Below are 22,776 nucleotides of genomic sequence, written 5' to 3'. Positions count from 1 at the left end.
AAATTGAGACATCCATTGGTCAGAGAATGGGAGTGAAAAATGTCTTTACCCTTGATGTCTTTATTTTATGTATTTTTTTGTGCAGGGATCTTTCTTTTTTACTCTGCACAGGTTGATAATGAAAAATGTTGAAACTTTTCCATTTATGTTTCTCTTCTCTTGTCTTGAAACTGCAGAAATTTTGTCTCATTTTAGCTGCACTTAGGCACATAAGACCCTTGTGAACTTTCTCCATTAATCCTGACCCTATAGAACTTTTAGATTGGAGATTAGTTTGGAGAAGAAAAAGGGAATGAAACCAGAAAGTCACTGGGAATGTCTCATTTTCATACTTTGTAAAACTATGCAATTGTCACAATTTTTTCCATCTTTTTTTTCTTTCCCCCAGATAAATTTTGTGCTTTTTATTGGCATAATTGTGATACTTGTGCAGAAACTCCAGTCACCTGATATCGGGGGCAATGAATCCAGCATTTACTTGTAAGTACAAATAAAGCAGTAATCAGTTTAAATTACTGATATACACATAGGAAAAACCCACAGGATAAACAAGAAACCTCAGCTGAATTAGGTTGATTTTTGAAAAGAATTGAAAAGTCTATTAAATTAAAAATTGGATTTTTACATTAATTTTTCAGTCCATCAGCCATGAAAGTGTATTGTAATGCCAGCTTTCACCTTTCTTTAAAAGGCTTATAAAATAAGCAGAAATACAAGATTAAAAATAAAAAAATAATAATAAAAAAAATCTAATGTTTTTCCACGTCAATTATCTCAAAATTAACCTATTGACCAGGTATAAATACTATTCTTTTACTCATGGGATGGTTTGCTGTGCTTCATAAATTCCAGGACATGGTTCAAAGTTCACTGAAATCAATGAGATTGGGTGAAAAGTTTCAATTAACTGCTGGCTGAATTATAGTGCAGGAAGATCCCCAAGACGTGCTTAGGTCCATGTTGATTGTAAACTTAATTGCATTGCACTAAAACCAAACATTTCACACACACCCCCTTAAAATTGTTTTAAAATGCACACAAATCCTTAAATTTCCCTCTAGATGCTTGTAGCTTTGTCATTTATATGTATTTTTAATCTGGAATTCTTTTTATTAGTTTCCACTTCATAATAATGCAGAGGTTGGCCAGTTGAGGTGGTTATCATTACCATTTTGAGTGCATGCAGTCATTCTCCACATAAAAATTATATAATCCTCTGCAATAACTGGGATATGGGGCAGCACATCTGGTGTTGGCCTGAACACCACACACATTTGGATTTTTTTGTGAGCTTTCTTGCACTCGTAGACATAGGTAGGACTATTTAATTTAGCACTAAATTCCTGATGAAAATAGGTGAGCTACGAACACCCTAAATAAAATTAAAAACCTGCAGATGTTAGGGTAAAGTAGGAGATGCTTATTTTGTAATAAATACAATTATCAAGTGATTAGTTTCACCCTAAGTAACCACAATCATGGAATAATGATATCATCCATCATGACAATTTTCAGGGAAAAATATGTCCTCCAGCTGCCTATTTTTCTGTTTTTTTGGGGTTTTTTTCCCTGTTCTCTAGTTTAGATTTGCATTAAATAAAAAAAAAAATCCTACATCAATTTTCATGTCTGTAGCCAGACATCCACTCACTGAAAGCCCTGCCCCTTTCATCTTGCTCTGAACTGTGTTTCCACAGCCCAAAATAATGCTTCAAACTGATTCTGGGGGTGGGTTTACCTCAGAAACAAAACAGAGGATGAGTTCATCACTAGGTCAACCTGTGCATGGTCTGCCTGGGGCCTGCATGAAAGGCTTCCCATGGAGCTCCCCCGAGTCCTGGGTGGTAATTAACACCTGAGATGTGCAGAGTCTGAATTTTTAAATGCATGTTTGGTGTCTGCTGCACATCTCACGTATGAAGCAAAGCATGCCATGGACTCCCAAGATTTCACTGGATTTCCGAACATCCCTTCTCATCCTGGATCAATATGGTGACTGGGTTTTGCTGGTGCTTTTCCTATGTGTATAGTTAGCCACCAAAACCAAGAGAAAACATCATATTTTCTGTTCCATTCGCTGCCATTATTTTTTTCTCATATTTTTTTGCAACTTTTGTAACCGGGTGTGTATAAATGGATCTCGCATTGATGTACGTGTTACGGAGTGGAGTGTTGTTTATCCAAACAGATTTGACAGCAGAAAAGTTCACACAGGGATGATGAAAAGGAATTAAATTAATAATTCTCTGCAGATGTACACCAGACAGAGTCAATATTTGTGCACACATACCCTGTATAAAGAGAGCTTGTAAGGAAGGAAGACTGTAGATCATAATCTGGTTCTGTCACCATATTGAAATATCTCACATTTAGACTGTGGCTCATATTAAGCATTTTCCATGTTCTATTTTGCTGCTTCAAACTCTTACAGCATCATCCCATCAGACCAAATTTCTCATCCAGATCTTTACTCCAGAACATCTTTAAGCACTTTCCCTTTAGCGGGTGAGGAGCAATGAGGTTGAGGAAGGATTTTCAGCCTGTTTCTGAGGGTAATTCCACATGGATCTGCAGCAGGGATTGAGATCTGTTATAATATCAGTCCTCCATTCATTGGAATAACCCTTTAGACAGCTGGTACTTCCATCATCAAGAAAAGAAAATAAAAGGCCCCAAAAACTTGGCTACTGACTTTGAGCAGGATTTCTTTTTTTTTTATGTGTTTGATACATGTTTAGGTTCAGGTCCTTTTAATGACTGTTTTGTCAGAAAAATCTGCCTCTGCATTCTATTTCATAGACACTGTGAAGATGGTTCTGCAAAGCACTTAAGCCTGTTTGATTTTTAAATTTGATTTTTAAAGCCCTGGGGATGGGCTTAAATTCAAATATTAATCATATATTGCTACCACTGTGCATTCATTATTAAAATCTCCCTCTGGAGAAGTTAGCTATGAGCTAAGACAGGACCATGGCAGAAGAATGCACTGTAGGGGAACTGAGGCTTAATTAATGCAGTGTAGCCACTGGAGAATATAAGATTTGCCTTAAATAAATCAAACAATGATTTTCATCATTTGTCACACACTACCAGGGCTTTACTCCCATTAAATAAAAAATAAAAAAATTTTATCTAAACAACCTGATTATTGTGTGCAACAACCTTTGTTTTCAGGCTCACAAGAACTTGGAAACTTGTTGCTAATTCCTAACAGTTTTCCTGGAGTAGCCAAGTGCTTTGGTGGTTATCAACTTCCATTTTATCCACTTGTATGTTCAGTTATTCATCACCAGCCTCATTCCTCCCCATCCTTTCCTCACACCTTTAGTTGCCCTCAGAGCTGTCTGCATGCTGCTGATCCCATCTCAGCCCGAGACCACAAACACCCACCAGGTTCTGGGAGAGCAATCACTCCATCTTCCTTTCGCTGGTGTTTTGGAGAGAAACTCCTCTCTACAGCTGAAAATACGGGGGGCTAGAGTCATCAAAATGTCTAAGCAGCTGAGGTAGGAATTCAAAAAAGAGATAGAAGGCACCCCTTTAATGAGAATTTTAACTCTATTATTATTTTGGATTATTTTTCCAAGAAACTTTCATATTTCCTCCCAATAGTCATCATAACCATTGGTTACTTTTTAGTGTGAGGAGTGCCAAAGATGTAAGATTTTTTTTCTTGAAGCATGTCTGGTTTCAGTTAACCTTGTGTCATTCCTGAATAATGCTGCCAAATTAAGCATCAAACTGAAGCAAGATCAGTAATGCAAATGCAATAGATTTTTATCTGGGGGAGAAGTTCTGAGATCCCCAGGTGGTGGGGAAGCATAAAGAGCTATTGATCGTATTCTTAGAGTAATTAAGACAGCTATTAACGCAGTTCAGGCAGGTTTCTCACCCCAGCTGCTGAAACAAACAGCAGTAATGTGCCGTGATTACAGACAGAAAATGGTTTGGGTTGGAAGGGGCCTTAAATTCATCCAGTGCCACCCCCTGCCATGGGCAGGGACACCTTCCAGTGTCCCAAGCTTCTCCAAGCTCCATCCAGCCCGGCTTTGAACATTTCCAGGGATCCAGGGGCAGCCACAGCTTCTCTGGAAACCTGTGCCAGGGCCCCATCTCCCTAACAGTAAATAAGTTCTTCCTGATATCCAGTCTAACCCTACTGTGTTTCCATTTAAAGCCATTTCCCCTTGTGACATGTCCTGTTGAATCTTACAGAACAAATGACCACATCCTGAATTGCTCCCTATATTTTCCATCCAGTTATTCACATTATTCCAAACCTAAAAAGAAAACCCTGATTTTTAGCAGTCTCCAACTGCAGTTTGTAAATATTTTGAAGAAGTAGGAGATTATTTAGGGAGAGTTTCCCCATATGCTGAAAGCCAAGGAGCACCAAATCAGGAGTCCAAGAATTAAGTGGGATCTCCCAGTCCTGGGGATGGCAAACACATATTCACAACCCAACAATGGCTGGTTCAGCACTCAGAGCAGCACACCAGGCCCACACTGTTTGTATGGATTTATCATCCATCAGTTTCTTCCCTGGAATTTTAGGAAATGGATAATGAACTGATCTGGCAAGACTTCACTGTTTTGACCATGAAAAATCCAGCCAACAGCGTGTAACCTGGTTTGCCAGAATCTGTTTTCAGATATCCTGGTTTTGGTCAAGTTGTTGTAAAGAGAGTATATCACCCCCCAGAAAGAAACCCATATTTCTACAGAAAAGCCTACACAAAGCTTAAATCAACGCTGTTATTTTCACAAGCATTGTTGCATTGCTGAAATATTCACTCTAGAGAGAAAATCATCACTGCCATAAAACACCACTATATTTAGTAGGTGCATGATGTAGATGCATGCTGGAATAAGCCATAAGATTAAAAAGACCCACACTTTTCCATCAAACCTTTGTTTCTTCATTCATTTTCAAGGATCAAGCACATATAACTGAAAAAAAAAAAAATCTTTTTATTTTTATCATGATTTCCAGTTTATCACGACTGGTATAATTTGGGAGGGGGAAGCTTGTTTCTGCTTTTGCTTTGACAGATTCTTCATAAATTTTGTATCACATGTTGAAAGCTCAATGAAAAGAAAATAAACCCCACATATATATCTAGCTAATTCAGGTCTACGTCATTCCTCCAATCAGCATCTTGCTGGAAAGAAAGGAGAATCATGGCATATATCATAGGTAGGTATAATTTTACCCTTGGTGCGACCTAGAGGGTTTAGGGCAGCAGAAGCAATGTTGCAGCCCAGATGTTTTGGTAAACAACACTCCTCTAAAATTCACCTCCAAAGTCACTGGACACGCAGTGATTCATTCTGCTACCGCTTTGTCTTGCTGCAAGTGCTCAGGCTGCCAGAGTTGATAATTATTGGCAGGACCTCGGTGCCAAAAGGCTCATTTTTCTGACAAGCAAGTGGCAGATGTTGGATGGACAGTGTGGTGCTGTCAGCTGGGTGCTGGGACTCCCAACGAGCCAGCAACAAAAGGAACTCGTGTCCTTGGGTTAATCCTTCTCTACCACAGGAAAATACACTGGAAAAACACAGATAATGGTCATTTGATGTCAGTGCATGATCAGCAAGGACTTAGTGCTCGTTTCTAAGGAATGCCAGGGGAGTAGATACTTGCTGCTTTGATCAACACTAATTCTTGATGGATTTATTTAAAGTTCTAGGAAAAAATGTGCTCATTCTCCACTATACTTTTCATGTGCATCGCCCAAGGCAAATTATTATTTTGGGTGCTGGTTTGATTTTTTTTGCTTGTTTTTTACTTTGGAATTTTTGGGTGGAAAGGATGGGGGTGCTCATTTGTGCCAATCTTTTCAGGTAGAGATTGGAAAAAAACCTAAGTGTACTCATTAGGAATGTAAGACCATGCAGACTATGTACCATAATTAGCAGGAGTGTAATTATCAGGGATTTATTTATTTTCAGATAAAATAATCAAAAGCCCTATGTTGCTTTGATTACCTATCTGTGGTTTCAATTGCTGTAAATTCAAACAGCACAGAGCATTTAGTGTGTTTATAATGTTCCTGGGAGCTGTTACTGCTATTGAACAACCAAGGGTAAAATGTACCTAAATCCCCCAGGTGCCTGTGGCAAGGACAGGAAGATGAATTTTTGGTTGTCAAATCTACTTTCCCAAGCTAAAACCTGTCCTTTCATCCAGTGCATTCTTCAAATTCTTACATAAATTATGAGATTAGACCTAAAACCATTTCTACCTTGAGAAGGCTTTTGTTATCTCTTGGCCCACCTGCCAGAGGAATATTCCAGAAGAGCAAATCAATATTTATGAAGGAAATTCCATTCCATTTCCAGTGATATACAAGCACTGACCAGAGCTTTGGCAGGATCTGATTTTGAAATCATGGATCACAAATCTTATTTCTTGTTATAACCTCACCTGTGATGAATACAGCATTAAAAAGATTTTTACTTCTATTGTTTGGAAATCTTTAGAAGGCAGATTTTAGGGTGCAAAGCCTTGGCCTGCACAAGAGGTGTCTGTGTGGTGGAGGCTGACTCCTGTCCTTTTTTCTTTTGCAGTAGTATTGAAAAAATTGGCTGACTTTGTCTCTAAACACTTTTTCTGTGGCTGTAAGGCATTTTTATGGGAAATTCTAGGGTTTAAAGGGATATACAGACAGAGAAAAGGATACAATGGTGATTTTTGTTGTTGACAAATCACGAGATTTTGAAATCTGCCTAGGTTTCACATGTAAAAATCCTCAAATGATGACTTAAAATTTCTCCTTGGCACCATGATCTGTGGCAGTCTTAGAGAGCAAAGTCCTTTGTCCACAAGTTGCATCCTAAAGGAGCAATGCACAGACTTTTTCCCCCCATCTGTCACAAGAGCAAGCCATGAACTGAAAAAGAGCAATTTTGCATTACAAGAGAAGCCACTAGAAGATTCTTCTTCTCTTGAAAGGTCAAGGAGGTGTGCAGGTTAGTGAGGGAGAAAATAAAAGAGGTTTTATCCAACACTGCAATTCCTTTATAGAAATTATTTTTATATGTGTATATATATATATATATCTATTTAAGAAAACACAGTAAAACTTTCTGCACTCTCAACAGTTGTATCAAGGGTTGGATTATCCCTAACCACCCTGTTTCTACAGAGTTTGAGGCACCAAAGAGAGGCTTAATAGATTTTTTTGCGTTCCCATTGAAAAATTAGGGGTGTGAATCTGGAAATTTCAGATCTAAACAACTTTCAAAGACAGTAACAAAGCCATCATGGCTTGATTGCCATAACTGGTATGGAACAGAACTCAAAACACCCAGAGACTCAAACCAGAAGGATTTATACATAAATGCTTTCATCTGCAGGGTGCCTGTGTAAATACAGGGTTTGCCCACGCATGTGCTGTCTGAAACACTTTAGATATTTAAAATTGTTCCAGCCTTGCTGCTTAAAAGGCCACAAACACTTGAGCAATGTGCACCATAAAAAGCTTCATATTGTAAAGGGAGAGTGGCTGTACTTCACTAAATTTGCTGTAACCTTGTAAATTTTGCCACACACTGGAGCTTCCTAATTAGCTAAAAACAATGTAGCTTTCAGAAAGAAAATGCAGAATGGATCTCAAATGTGCTTCTGAAGTCACTGCACTTGGTCAGAGTGAATAACCTAATTTTGATGAGTATTGATATGCTTCAGTTGTCATGGAGATCAGCAGGATAGGGAACGTCCAGTGCCCAAGGCCACTCGTCCTTTTGAGTTAGCCACAGATTTGGGTGCAGTATCTTTTATCAGAGCAGCTTGCTTAGATCCTGGGAAATATAATAGGTTTGGAGAATCAGGAGAATTTTCAGAAGTTTCAAACTGAGTGTAAACTTGAGAATATCCAAATGAGGCCATTCTGGCTTTTGTCCTTTTCCTCATGTGTTGCTCATGTCTAAGTTTACTGGTTTGGGTGCACTGTTAGATTGAAAGGGATAGATCTGAATTTTGCCTTGTCCCCAAATCAGTTTGCACCTCTGATTCTTTGAATCATTTACTTAATGTAAAGATGGAGGTGAAGCTGAAGCAACTGGTCATGCAGCAATTGATGTGAGACTGCAGAAAATGGGGAATAATTCTGACATCTCTGAACCTGAATGTGCTTTTAATTTATACCAAGGCTCAATGCCCTCCAGAATCCATTGTTTTCCACTTAGTTTTTCCCACCATTCACACTTTTGCCTCTCTCATTTGAGGACAACAGGAATTTACTTTCCCCTCAGTGTCTCTGTTTCTCCTTGCCATTAATTTATTGTGTCTCACTTCAGGAGCTGGATTGTTTCACATCCAGTGGGGTTAGTTTTACATCTGGAGAATTTTTAGGATGTACTCCAAGTACACAGCCTGAGGTAGGGAAGGGACAAGGAAAATGGTGCTGTCCCAATGCAGAAGGTTTTTTTGATCTGGAAAGATGAATTTCTTGTGAGGATCTTGTGACTAACGCTGTGTCAAAGGAACTGTGTGGTGCAAAGCAGGAAATCAGTTTCCTAAGAACAGTCTCTGCCTGCCTTGGAGACTTAAAGAACGTCCTCAAAGGCCACCAGGATAAAGTGGCTTAATACAGAATTAAGTCTCAATGAAGGTTGTTTAAACAAATGGGAACTACCTCAAGATAGGACCAATCCAAAGCCATTTGTAAGGTTCATACCACAGTCTTAGTCCCACCTGTACCATTACTGAGGGATTATCCAAACTGAAATTCCTCTTTATATTTCCAATGAAAACACTGGAGTTGTTCAGCTGATGAAATGCCTGCAAGCCCAGGCTTTTTTAACAAAGGCAGTGCTCTCTTTTCTCATTAAGGAGAGTTGTAGAGATGGGTTGTACCGTGAATCTGCAGGGATATGGTATAACATGTAAGGCAGGTGAGTCAAAACAGTGTAACTGAAGCTTCAGAGCTGCAAATTATATAAACCCAGTGCAGTTATACTGATGCCGAGCTCTGCCAGCTGACAGGAACCAAAACCTGTCTGTTATGCTTGAAAATCCACTTCTTGTGCCAGACTGGAACAATAAACACTCTGTGGGATTTGCTCATTTGCTTTCTTTTGAGGGGACTGAGCTAAATCCAATTCTCAGATATTTATGCCTGGTTTTGGATATGTACATTTTTCATTTGAAACAGTGAAGTATTCAAAATCTTAGTTTATTTAAGAACCTCATTTGGCTTGGTACATTTTTCTCATTGAACATTGTACTGCCTGCTGCACCTCAGTTGTGTTGGTGCAGCTCCATCAGAATTATTCCACAGGGCATGACTTTGATCTGTGCTCTGGAGTCAGAGAGAAAAACCCAGCCTGGTAAAACAGGAGCTCCAGAATTAATGCAGGGGAAGAATCTGGACACAGAACCTTGGAGCTACAGTTCATTTAAAGGCTGTTTTTATTGGAAGAATTGTGCCCTCTGCTACCACATTTATTCTCTAGAGTACAGGCAAACATTAGGCTTGATCTCTTCATTATTTAACTCCAAGTATAGCAACTGTGATCTCCTTTTTTTTATGTCCACTCTGTAGAAGTTAGAAAAGCCAAGAATGAGCACTGCAGACAGGATTTTTTGCTCTCTTTGGCCATTCTCTTTCACTTTCAAGCCTCAGATCTACTCAAGGGTCAGATTTACTGGACAAAAAGTTCCAGTCCAAGTTCATGTTTGTTAAACATTTATTTTTAACAACAGCATTAATCTGCAAGCATTCATTGAGCTTCAGCTTCTTATTTTGGTGGCATTAGCAAGGAAAGGTAGAACTCTAGGCAGCAAGACTAAGAAATTGGGATTTGTTTTCCATTAAAGGCTAGAGACACAGTTTCCTTTTATTTTTTTATGGGGTTTTTTTTTTTTGTTGGTTTGGTTTGTGGTTTTATTGTTGTTGGTTTTTTTTTTTCCATGTAGAGCCCAATATTTGTTGTATTTTTAGCAAGACAGGAGGGAATCAACCTGGTTTAATAAAACAATCCTGCTGGTCTCCTTCCATAATCAGTACAGACCTACCCAGTCCAGAGAATAAAATCCTTTGCTACAGCTTATTTCACTTTAAACAACAAGTTTAAAATAGGTCAGGTAAATCTCATTTTATGGCCTGTTTCTCACCAGTGACTTCCAAGCTGGCACGGGTGGCAAGGAAAAAGGCACACAGCTATTTTGTTAACCTCAAAAACTAGAGGAGATAGAACTAAAAGACAGCTTTTCTGAGAAGCTCTTGTGCTTTCTCTGTGTCTGACGAGAGGGATGAAGGACTCTGCCTGCACACAGCAGGTCAGAGCTGCACCCTCTGCAGTGGGATGGAATTGTAGAATCTGTTTGCTGCTCACAGAACAAGTTCTGTTTTCCAAACTTTTCCATCTGATCTGTGAGGGCATGGGGTTTGTAGATGTAGTTGGTGTTTTGAAGGGAAACACATGCAGCTTAAGGGAATTCTCAGCAGCAAGGAAAAGATGCCTCCCAGCCTAGGGAAGCGTCAGCTGAGAGGAAGCGAGTGTGTGATATGAATAATATATTATACAGATCCACTTTTCCACTTTTCAATTTTCTCCTCTCTCTCCCATACAATGTCTCCACTTCCACTTTGGTTAACTTTCTACTGTGTTTTCAATGCTTTATTTAATTTATTTTGTTCTGCATTCCTTCTCCAGCTGCTCCACAGCTGCCAATCCTACTCATGGTGAGGTTTCTCAGAATTACTCTAGCAGGGTGCACAAAGATTCTTCATGAGGCGCAGTTTTAATTTGCATGAATCAAGTTCTACCTCTACTGCATTTCCCAAAGGACTCCCCTTCAGCACATTCAGAGACAAATCTCATCATTCCCTGTGTGTTGGTAGCGACCTAAATCCAGAACTCTGACCGTTTTCATTACGGATGTACCTGGATAATGCAGCATAACGTCCTTCCCCGGACCAGCATGCTCGTTTCACTCCTCTTAAGCACCTCTGAGGTGTCATCTAGGTGCCATCTAGAACTGAATTACAGCTCCTTTTGCCTCAGATTTGTGTTCTCTCTCATTTGCATTGGGACGTCCAGGTGTTCGGTCTGATGCGGTGGCCTTCAGCCACATCATCCATCGCTCGTTCCATCCCGGGAGTGTTTAACTTTTTCTTTCCCCTTCCACCCTAGCACCCTCCCTCTTCCTCCCAGATGCAGCTGCAGTCCCTGCCCAGGACACTTGCGGTGAGACTCAGCTTGTTTGCCTTTAGCTGTCTAAAGTCTCGTGCTCGATCTGAGCAGTCCGGTCGTCGTCTATGGTGGCTCGGGGAGAGCAGGGCACCTCCGTCAGACAGAGCATCCCCCATGGCTTAGATGTCTCTGTCACACAGGCCAGCTCAGCCTGGAAGTCCCTGTTCTTTCCCTGACTGAGTTCAAGGTGATAGTTCAGTTTGGAATCTGTCTTTGGCACGTAGAGTTAGATGTGACCGATTCCGTTCTCTGTGTGCCTACAGAGGTCTGAGGATCCTGCCCTGATTCGTGTAGTGTTTTCATAGCCATGCTCTCATTTTAATTCATTTTCTTATATTTGTCTATTTTTTTACTCTTTCATTTTTTTTTTCCCCCTCTGGTTCCCACCTCCTCTGTCTCTTCTCCCTTTCTCCCTTTCCTTCCACCAATGTCTCTATTTTTGATAATAAATAAAGTCTGAAAAATAAAATGGGAGGAAGAAAGGAAAGAAATCATGTATAAATTCCATAATCTTAAGATCTGGGACACTTTACACCACCTAACATCAGAGAGATGACTCTACCAAAATTAGAAATAGCAGAAAATTAGTGCTAAAGGCACTAAAATATTAAGAATTTCCTAAGAAGTGCTAACAATGTTTTCCATCACAAACCTGTGTGTAAATGTCTCCTCACTGTGTGGGCAGCAGCAGCTAATCCTTAGATATTATCCTTACTATATATTATCCTTAGATAATATTTTCAATATCAAGTCTGTTTTTTTACAATAATTCTAGTAATTACCAAGTGCTGTAACGTTAGGTCTATTCACCAGGGTAACCTATTAAAAAATCAATCCCTGTCAAGTAAAACAGAGCATAAGCAATAAAGGAAACATGGATAGGAATTTATTTCTAGATTGCCATGGCAACATTAAGTATATCATTGAAGACCACAAACCTCTACAACAGCCCACGGCTAAGACTTTTCAAAGTGATTATTGATTTTCAGATGTTTCCTTTTCAGGTTCTGCACCTTAACATGCCTCATAAGTGCCTCTTTTCAACACAGGCTGAGCAGCCCTCTTGTGTTAAAAGTTGGTCTGAGAAATGTGTTTCACATCAAGTGATCAAAAAAATGAGTGGCACTCAAAATCCATAGTCACTTCTGAAAGCCTCAGCCACAATAAAATGGAATGATCCCTAAAACCTCATTGCTCATTTTTGATCAATCTAAGCAGACAATTATTGCCCAACTCTGCTCTGTGAAAAGCAGGTGGTGCAAAAACCTAGCACAGAAATTATAGTGCAAAAAGAGCAGTCATTTTCATGTTTGCTTCCCCAGCAACATCCAAGAAATGAAATTCATTTTATGAGTCGGAACACGGTTACTAAATCTGTTTGCTGGATGTGTGCTTGACACAAGACTGCATTCCTTCCTGCTCTTCTACTGTAATATTTATTAACAACACAGTTATCAGGCTTTAATTATCCAAAAGGAAGCAAAACCTAACTCCAGTAATGGGGATTGACTTAAAAGAGTTAAAAGTAGGGAGAAATTTTAAGATGTTTTCAGTTCATCCTGGTTTACTCTTCAGATTATAAATTCCATGAGTTATGAACACAGATCTTTGATTGTGTAACAGAAACAGAGTTGGGTTTGTTTGAACAAACTTAAGTATTTGCCTTGAAGGCAATTGCTTTAAAAATCAACATATTATCCTTTATTGGATATAAATTAATGGAGATTTAGTCAGGACACTCAGTTGTGTTTGGTGTTCATCCCAGCCTAGAGTGGACATCTAAAACAGGTCAGATGTACCTGGCCAATAAATGTGTATTTCTCTCTCAACTGTTTATTCTGATGATTCTCGGGGTCCTAAGGATGCCCATTTTCCTTAGACATCTGTACTGTAAAGATCCAGCCTCTCCTGAGGTGAATCCCACCTAAACAATGATGTGTTGAAAACAAAACAAAAATTCTCCCCTTGAACATGGACAAGAAATCACTATTTTCAATTTTCACGTTTTCCAGCCCAGATATAAAATCTCTTACAGAATCCCTCCAAATGCCTTTCCATGTCTCAGATTACCCTTCTTGTGATTGATTTAAATTAGCCTCTCCTGGCTGGTTGGAGAGGAGCTGTTCTGTTCCCTGTAGCAGCTGTTCCTAGAATCCATCATGCAGGGGTGAAGGTCCTGCTCCACGGTGGATGTGCCTGCTGCTTTGACGAGCACACTGTCTGAGTGTGTGTGACAAAAAACAAGTGGTACCTCCAAAATTACCAGCCAGACATGCAGATTCCATACTGAGCTCCCTCCCCATCACCAAGGAGGCTGGAAAAAGTGCTTTGGTGTCCTAGAAATTCTGTGTTAAAAAGAAGGGATAGACTCTACAGTGAAAATGAGGAACACCTGATCCAATTCACCTTAGATTGATCCCCGTCCTATGAGTTTATGTTACTCTCTGATTGTTCTCCATGAGCATGCAGTCAGCTTTCATTTAATATATTGTTCTGTGACCCTCTGTACAAAACCAGACCGCACAGGTCGTGCGTATTTTGGATGCCTTAGCGCTGTCCGCCTGCCTTCAGGGTGTTTGAGTTTCGGTTTGTCCGTGAATCAGCACATCACAACGGCCAGCAACAGCCAGTGCAGTTTAATTTTTATTTAATTTTTTAATTTCTGCTTCAGTCAAGCAGCTGGTTCGTGCTGTGACTCCATTCTGTCGTGTCCGCTTTCCATCTTTGTGACGTTGTCTCATGAAATGTGTTGAAAGTGACCTACCTTGGCCTGTTCACGATATGCTGAAAAAAATGCTAATCTTGTCATATTTAGCAGCTGCGTTCAGAAATGCTACTGTAAGCCTAAGAGGGCTAACCAGCACTCTTGCAAGATGTCAGAACTATCAACCATTACCCTGTAAGTGTACGCACTCCTGTGACATTACTGTGTGTGTATGACGCATGTTGCAATTAAATGAATGGATGAGAGCAGAGGGGAAGTGACCAGATGTTACCAGAGAGCAAAGCATTCATTTAGTTCTTGTTGCATGTAGAATTTTTTTTTTTTGTTCTTGTTCTGTGCTTTTGCTGATGCGCCACGACCGAGGATTTGAAGGTTGTTTTAACTTTTTTCTTTTTTTTTAATTATGGCTGATGCTATTTATGGTTTTGGGTAGTGTTTGTACAGAATTAATAGCTGCTCTTTATTGTACAGCAAAGAGGTGAGCACCTTCATGCTGAGAGAAAATGTTTCACCTGAAAGTTTCCTAGAAAAACTGGGTGAGATTGAGTTAACCAGACCCTCAGTGGGTATAAAACATCCTTTGTCCATTGAACTGAGTGAAGTTAACTTAATAAACACCCAGGGGTGAGGAAAAGCTAAAGCTGACCTAATATCAAAATGAATTGTGTTCATCAGAAGTTGCAGAATCATAGAATCACTGAGTTGGAAAAGACCTCCAGGATCATCAATTTCAGTCCAACATTGTCAAATATAGAGTGAGGCATCCAGAAGAGTGAATAAAAGCCATTCAGCCAAGAGTTGTGTGAATTAATCACTATCCCATAGTCCACCTGACTCCTTGCACAAGAAACCCACAGGTTTTCACAGATTGAAATGGAATCATTAAGGTTGGAAAAGAGCTCCAAAGTCATCCTCTCATTTTGTTTAGATGAGGTGAAATTTCAGACATCTATTATATGTTTTCTGATGATCTGTCTCCTGAATTTTACAGCAGTTTTATAAGTGTGAATCAACATTCTCTGAGGCGTCCTGACAAACAGACCCAAAACTCCAGGATTTTGCTAAAGAATATTCAGTAGTTACCTTAGACAGCATGAAGGAAAAAAGACTGATTTGTAACCTAACTGCTATATGGTTCTGTTTTTTTTAGTTAGAGAAAAAAAAAATTAAAGTGAATTTTCTGTGTGACTTCATATATCTTTAAGGCATTTAAGATATAGAACAATGAAGATGCTGAAAAATATTCAGTTAACAGACTGGAACTATGCAAAATCAGATAGAAATAGAGAAGAGAAAAAGGAGCAGCTCCATCTTCTACACAGAGATCAGCTGAAGACTAAGGACAGTTAGGCAAAACTAGGATTTTGGTTTAGAAGGAGATAATTTGAAATAAAAAGTTCACTGCCTAATGGACATCCTGATGCAGCACAGGCATCATGCTGGGCCTTTGCAGAGAACCAAATTCTACATTTAATGCAATGTTTCTGAAAGGTGGGAGACTGATAACTCCCTAAGGTGAAATCCTCTACCTAGTGAAGGGCAAGAAGAGTTCAACCTAAACAGGAGGTTTTTAAACCTATGATTTTTGTGTCTGTTGAAGCATGAGAGTCTTGGTAAGCTTCCCTGGTTTTCAAGTCCTTGGTGTGAAGATGTGGTTTATGCATGGGAAACTTAAAAATCTGGAATCATTCAGATGTTCAAGTGTTACCTCAGCTGTTTTGGAAGTGATGCTACAGACCTAATTCAATTTTTGGGAAAGACTGGAAAAGATCTGTCAGGGAGATTACTGAGGTTCCTGAAAGTCATGGTAATAAGTTCAGCATTTTGTGATAAAATAGATCTTTCAGTTTATTAAACATGAGCTGTGTTGAGCATTTCATTACTAATGACATCCTTTGCCTTCATGGTTTGCTCTTTTTTCCTTCAGTCTGAAATATTGTCATGATTCTTTTTGTTACAGAGGTGATGGATATGTACCTTTGGCCAGAGAAATTGGGTTCCTCTAATCTAAACCTCACAAATCTACAGAGCAGAAATTTGTGTGACAAACTCACTCCAGGTTCCCTTTGAGGTCAATGGATAGATTTAGGATGTGATAAGAATTTCCTTAAGGACAGAGAATTTGTCCTTATGTGTCAGTGATCCTTGCTCTTCATAGACTGTAAAGGGAATTTAGGTGTGCATTTAATTTAACTAAAAATAGATGCCACCATTGCAGATATGTCAGAGCATTAAGTTAATTAATAAATACATTAATAGATGTACTCAGTACCCATGGGGTTTACAACAGGAGTCACCTCTTTTTAAAAAGACATCTGTAGCACACAAGAATCATGTTTTAAAAGTGTATTTTTTTCATTGACTTCAGAGACATTTTTAAAAATAATTCCATTACCAATATCTTCTCCAGGTATGTCCAAACCTCGGTGAGGTGAATGTCGCTTTTCAGGACTACAGACCTTGATGTTTTCATTGAAGAAGTTTATATTCAATCAAAGTATTCATTTAGGACACCTTTTAAACTTTAGAGAGGCAGGACTAAATGGCAAAACAATTTAATCTTCCTTCAGAATCTATGGTTTGGAGATTTTTGCTTCTTTTTTGATTTTTTCTCTCAAAAAGGTGGAGAGGTTGAACCTTCAGCAGTCTCCTTAATAAATGTGGATGTGCAATGGAAAAATAAAAGCATGATTTCTTCAAATACTGGTCAAATTAGGCAATCTTTCTACTTTGTGTTCCTTTTACCATGAATTTCTAATTTCATCATTCAATAGAGGAGTGAGGGAGAACAGAGGACGTCGTTATTTGTACTAACACTTAAAGAAAAGTCCACATAGTACCGGTGGTCTTATGTTTTAAGTGATTTTAAGGAAAATAACAGCTGGAAAACAGAATGTCAGCCTCAACAAAATTGATATTCTAATTATTTTTTAAAAAAGTACCCTTAAGACTTTCCTCTCTCTGTGGGAGTGTGAACAAGGCTTTTGCAAGACTTTATTGGAGAACATTATCATCCAAGCAGCCACTTGAACAATTATTGTCCTCAGAACTTCTAGACCCACCCCCAGAAGTTTCTTTCCTGTCTGAAAGAGTAAGGGAAGAAAAGAGGATTAATATCTTAGGCTGTTACACGCCTGAGAAATTCACTGTATCCTTTAAGATTTTCATTCTCTGTTGCACATAAATTTACCCATCTCACAGGACCTGCTTTAAGTCTTCTCTCTTCCCAATCTTCTTCAAAAAAAGGAATTTATCATCATCCATACAAGCATTAATGTCTCTCTCATAAGTTTTTTCTTATGATTAAAATCTTCTTTGCCTCTTTATTGATCTTAATAATCTATAAACGTCAGAATATGTTATTTAATAGGTTTTCTTCCTCATTTTTATGACATTATTGAAGATAACACCTCAAATAAGTTGATGATGGCATTATATTTCCAAATCCTATGAACTAATTGTGTGATTAATCAGGTATGATTAATGTCAGAAAACTGACAATAAAAAAAAGACTCCCCCTGTATCTGCCCCTAAGTCAATCTCCCAAGAGTGCAGTGAGACAGAACATATTAACAGACAATTCTATTCTGACTTTTAGATCAAAACAACATTTATCCTATTTATCCTTTTGTTGTTGTTGTCATCAGGTCTGAATATAAATGATAGAAGATATGGGGAGATTATACTTCTTTGTCCCGTTTATTACCTTTAATTTGATTATTTTTTTAATTCCATGAGTGGTGCAAGACACTTATATTCTTTACATCCCTTTTTTACAGAGATAACATTATTCTATACCTCTTCCTCAATGTTTCTGTTCCTTTTTATTATCCTGATTGTATGTCCATAGAGAAAAAGAACTGGAAAGCACTCCCAAAGCTCTTTTAGGCTGGCTCACTCCTGTACAGATCAATTTTTTTAGAGATCATCAAAGCTGGACACTCTGAATGTTGTTCATCACCCTGTTCTGAGGTTGTTCCTCTCTTTTCAATAGGTTTTGGCCAATGTCTGATTTTATTACCCACAAGAACAGTGTTCTCTGGTTTGTGGGGTCTTCCACCAAGACCTGAGGTTTGGTGTCCATCAGATTTATGGCTCTGGTGCAAGAGTTGGGATGAATTTATCCCCATTGGGGCCCAAAGTCTGGCTGAGAGGCACCAACATCCCAGAGCTCTACTGGAGATAATTGTGCTCACAAAATTCTTGGGAGTGTGTTAATTAAATGTTGAGTGCTGCTAAAATAAACACATCATTTTGGGTTCTCATTGAGCATGTATTATCAATCTCAAATCTGTCTGCAATGCACCAAATAGATAAAGGCAGAGGGGACATTTGAGTTTTAAGAAATACGCAGCTCTTTGAAAAATCTTAATGGCTTTTTACCTTCCTTTGTTCTCCATCTGCCTTCTTCACTTACCTGAATGTAATAAATTATATTCTTCCCTTCTGAAAATGTCCTGGAGGTTTTTTAGGTCACTTTGTTTTTAATAAAGCACTTGCCTTCTTTCCAGATCAACATTTGCTTTTTCTTTGCTCTTTTTTTTTTGCTGCTTGATCAATCAGTGACTCTCACCAAAACCTGCACAAGTTTTGGGTGGCCCCTGCTTTGGGGGAATTTCACCACTTTAGTGCTCACATGTAAAACATTAATTCCCAGCCCTTTTGTTTATATCTGCTGAGCTTAATTTCCCTCTGAAGCCCCTTTATTCTGAAGCAGCAAAGTAGTTAAACAGTGGAATTACACTCAGGTTTCCAACAGCATAAACTGAGACTAAAATCAAACCTTCAGGAACAGTTGTGAGTACGAGAACGTGCAAGGGGGTTACTTTTATTTGTATGGCTGTTGGTTTTTTAGCTTTATTTGTGTGGTTGTTTTGGAATTTCTTTTGCTGTGCAGAAACATATCTCACACACACACACACACACACAAAAATCAACAAAAACAAGTGATTTCAAACACTCCACTGGGATTAAGCAATTGGATGAGAGGTTTATAATTGTACCATGGTAGCAGTCTGAATCCCTTAAGCAAGATTCCCCTCGTTTTTTGGCATGGTAGGAGAAAATTCCTGATTATAATAATGCAAATGAAAATAGCAGCAGAGATCATTAAGCATAATTAATGTGCCATTACTGTAGCAGTGTGAAGAAGGGGGAGCAAACTGCAGTGTGTGTGCAAACAGTCTTCGGGAACAAATAGGAACGTTGCGTATTTGTTTGTATAATTACGCCGTGTATGTATTTCCAAAAGTCTGTCAGCAAAATATTTTCTGTGCTTTCTTCTTTAATTAAAATGCAGGTTGCTAATTGCAAGGCTGCATTAAAGTTCTTTCCCTCTGTTGTGACAGGAGACTGGCTCGCTCCACCCTGCTGCTGATCCCTTTGTTTGGAATTCACTACACGGTGTTTGCCTTTTCTCCTGAGAATGTCAGTAAGCGGGAGAGGCTGGTGTTTGAGCTGGGACTGGGATCCTTCCAGGTGATTACACACTGAATTCAGCTTTCCTTAGAACCAAATCTTTATTCTTTATAACTACATTGCATGCACAGCTCTCAGAGTGTGTCTCTGCTCGTTTACGTGTATGTTTTGTGTACCAGGGTTTTGGGGTTGGTTGTTCGCTTGTTGTTTTTTTTTAACTCCAGTTATTTTCTGTCATTCTTTCAGGATTTTAATTATTTTTTCTTCTTCTTCTCTCCCATTTCCCTAGGGTTTTGTTGTTGCTGTTCTCTACTGCTTCTTGAATGGGGAGGTAAGACTTTCAATATTTAATGTCCCTCACCTGTCATCCGCATCCCATTTTCTTGTGGGAGTAACTACTGTTCCAACTGTCCATTCTAACTCCTCATCTGCCATAACCCCTGATACTTTAGTCTGAATCTCACAATTCTCAGAAAAAAAAAAAAAAAAAAAAAAAAAAAGGAAAAAAGAAAAAAGGATTTGTGATGCCTTTACCAAACCAAACCATTGGCCTTACCAGAGATGATGGCTCAGATTAAGGCTTCCTGACAGGGCTAGGATATGGACAGGTCTCTTTTGAAATGTCCTCCAGGTGTAGAATTTTGGACTGATTTTGTTGAAATTTTCCCTGTTCTTGTCAGCCCATTCTCCCAGCCTGTTCAACTCTCTCCAAGAGCTCTGACATGTCCCTATCACTGCCCATTTTGGAGCCATTAGCCAAATTGGTGATGGTGCTTTTGATTCCATCACCGAGGTTGTGATGAAGATGGTGAGGGCCTGGCACAGGTGCCCAGAACAGCTGTGGCTGCCCCTGGATCCCTGGAAGTGTCCAAGGCCAGGTTTAACAGGGCTTGGAGCAGCCTGGGACTGTGGAAGGTGCCCCTGCCAGGGCAGGGGGTGGAAGGAGATGACCTTTAAGGTCTCTTCCAACCCAAACCGTTCCATGCTCCATGTGGAACAGTGTAGGGTGCAATGTCAATACCTGCAGGACGCCATTAGTGATAAGGTGCCAGGCTAAACAAAAACCACTGTTCACCTCTCAGTGTGGTCTCCATCCCCTCTTGCAGATCATCCACCCACTCTAAATCCTGCCAGCTTTCCTAGGAAAGGGCTGAGGGAAACATTGTCAAACCCTTCAAGTCCAGTTTTTCTTGTCTCCTCGGCCTCTTTTGCTGGCATCACTCAACTGGTGCCAGCTTCTCTCCTGAGCCCTGACGCCTTCATCCCTACACAAACACAGCCAAGGGTGTCAGGTGCCCAGAACCATCCCCCAGATACCTCCTGGGTGCCTCACACACCTCACACTCCTCTCAGCACATGGAAACTGCTGCTGCTGCTGGCCACATTTGTGGTTTTTCTGGTTCTCCTCTTCCAGTCTGCATTTCCCTGCCTGTTTATCTGATGGAACTAAATACCTGAGGTAATTGTTTCTGAAGATGGAGAAGGGTTCTCTGCTCAGTGTTGCCTTAAGAGGAACATGGAACATCTAGAGTTCATCCATTCTTACCTCCACTGCTACACAACCCTTGTGCAGCCCAACAGTTGGAGTCTTTTCCTAAAATCACCTTCTTTTCCTCTTTTCAAGGGGGCTGAGTGCAGGTCTTGCCTGGCATTGCTGATCTCTGGTACAAAAAGGTCTCAAACTCCTTAATCCTTGTGATTCCTTCTCAGATAAACCACAACAATCTCCAAACTCAGCAAATAAACTTATGGGTTACCTTTGCTCATGGGCACAGTCAAGGTCTCCTGAAGCCCCTTGGAAGGAGCGTGTGGTGGGATGGCTCTTAGCCAAACCAACACAACCAGGTTGATTAAAGATATTTTCCCTCTCAAGATATCAGAAAATGGTAATTAGAGAATGTCTTGTGTCACCACTGAATTTCCTACAGCAAGAAAATATTCGGAATATCACAGTCTTCCAAATGTAAACACTATTCCCGCTTTACAGAGATAATATAACCCCATGCTTTTTCTAATCTATAGAATATCTATGTTTTAACCAAAATTTGGAGGTCCTAGAAGGAGAATATAAGTTTTCCAGTTGGATTTTTATTCCCTATAGTTTTTGTCCATACAGTTGAAGCCCTTGTTTAGCATTTTGACTTTTACTGATCCATTTTGACAATATTGATCCAGGAAAATCTAGCAATGACTTTTAGAGACAAGACAAACATCTTTGTCACAGAGGCTCATTGGAGATTGGAAAGATATATTGGGAAAACATCCCTGCATATTTCCTTGTTCTTACATTATTTTATTTGGAAATACGATACAGGAATGAGTTCTCAATGGTCTGAGCTACTACAATCTCTCTTACACTAAATCTTTACTTCTTTATATATTTATATTATTTATATATATATATATTTATTTTTTTTTAATTTATTTGTTTATTTATACACTTGTTCACAACCCAGCAGTGTTGCCAGAAAACTGGTAATGAGTGAAAAGTAGAAAAGCTGTGGAATTCTTTGCTTATTACCTAATTGAACTTCTGACCTTGGATTGTTTTACTCTTGGTAATTTACTGTGGGTACCCATAAAATAAATCTCTCAAGAAAAGGAGGGTGGCACAGATGTACATCAATCCTAGAGCTGGTCTGCTTGGAGAGGATCTGAAAGCAGGAGGCAAAGTTTCCTGTAAACATCCATCCATTAATGGCAGGTGAGAGAAGCTGCCTCTGTGCACAAGGACTTTCAGTATTTTCAGTACTTTTTGATTGCTGGTTTCTCTGGCTCCTTATTGTATCTTTGGTACTGGCCATTGATCAAAGCAGGCTGTTTTTTCCTCCAGGTGTTGTTGATCAGGCGTTCCATGCATCTCTGGGCTGATCCTAAATTATCTGAAGTCAGACACAGAGCCTGGGCTGGGCTGTAGTTCCCCACTACATGCCCAGACCTCCTCCAGCCATGGAGAAGTAACTTCAGATTTTGCTGAAATGGGGAGTTTAATAATAACCTTAAAAACAGTTCTGTTGAATTGTGGGGTTTTTTCTAATCTTGATACTTTGTCAGCATGTCCTCGAGCGGCTAAGTACATAAAAAATGACCTTTTGAAGTTTCTCCCTAAAGGTGCAATCAGAAATAAAGAGAAAATGGAGGAGCTGGAAAGTCAACCGGTATTTTGCTGTGGATTTCAAACATCGCCATCCTTCTCTAGCGAGCAGCGGAGTGAACGGGGGGACACAACTCTCCATTCTGAGCAAGAGCAGCTCTCAGATTCGGATGTCCAGCATAAATGCGGAGAACCTGGCGACATGAGCAGCTGAGGAGAGCAAAGCAAGCAACGAGCAAACCAAAAACCATCCCTTGAAAAAGAAAAATATGAAATAATAGTTTTGGTGGTGGTACAGGTCTCTCTTCCTTTTCCTTTCCTTTCCTTTCCTTTCCTT

At 39.5% G+C, this 22,776-nt stretch overlaps 1 protein-coding gene across 10 annotated transcripts in view; it reads left to right on the top strand.

Annotated features, from left to right (window-relative positions):
* The window catches only part of ADCYAP1R1 (ADCYAP receptor type I), a 141,945-nt gene extending 119,175 nt beyond the window's left edge, over positions 1 to 22,770 (top strand). Inside the window, exons 14-19 of one of the 10 annotated variants that reach the window (XM_015619626.1) lie at positions 389 to 480; positions 11,143 to 11,196; positions 14,021 to 14,101; positions 19,276 to 19,405; positions 19,635 to 19,676; positions 22,444 to 22,770. In XM_015619626.1, the coding sequence (XP_015475112.1) occupies positions 389 to 480; positions 11,143 to 11,196; positions 14,021 to 14,101; positions 19,276 to 19,405; positions 19,635 to 19,676; positions 22,444 to 22,653 (609 nt within the window). In that variant the 3' untranslated portion in view covers positions 22,654 to 22,770. Of the gene's footprint in view, positions 1 to 388; positions 481 to 5,155; positions 5,198 to 11,142; positions 11,197 to 14,017; positions 14,102 to 19,275; positions 19,406 to 19,634; positions 19,677 to 22,443 lie in introns of all 10 variants that reach the window. The other 9 variants (XM_015619627.1, XM_015619625.1, XM_015619631.1 and 6 more) reach the window with 9 other exon arrangements.
* The last annotated feature ends 6 nt before the right edge of the window (positions 22,771 to 22,776 follow it).

The sequence above is a fragment of the Parus major genome, chromosome 2, assembly GCF_001522545.3.
Source record: "Parus major isolate Abel chromosome 2, Parus_major1.1, whole genome shotgun sequence".
NCBI lineage: Eukaryota > Metazoa > Chordata > Aves > Passeriformes > Paridae > Parus > Parus major.
This window is presented reverse-complemented; position numbering and strand designations above follow the sequence as displayed.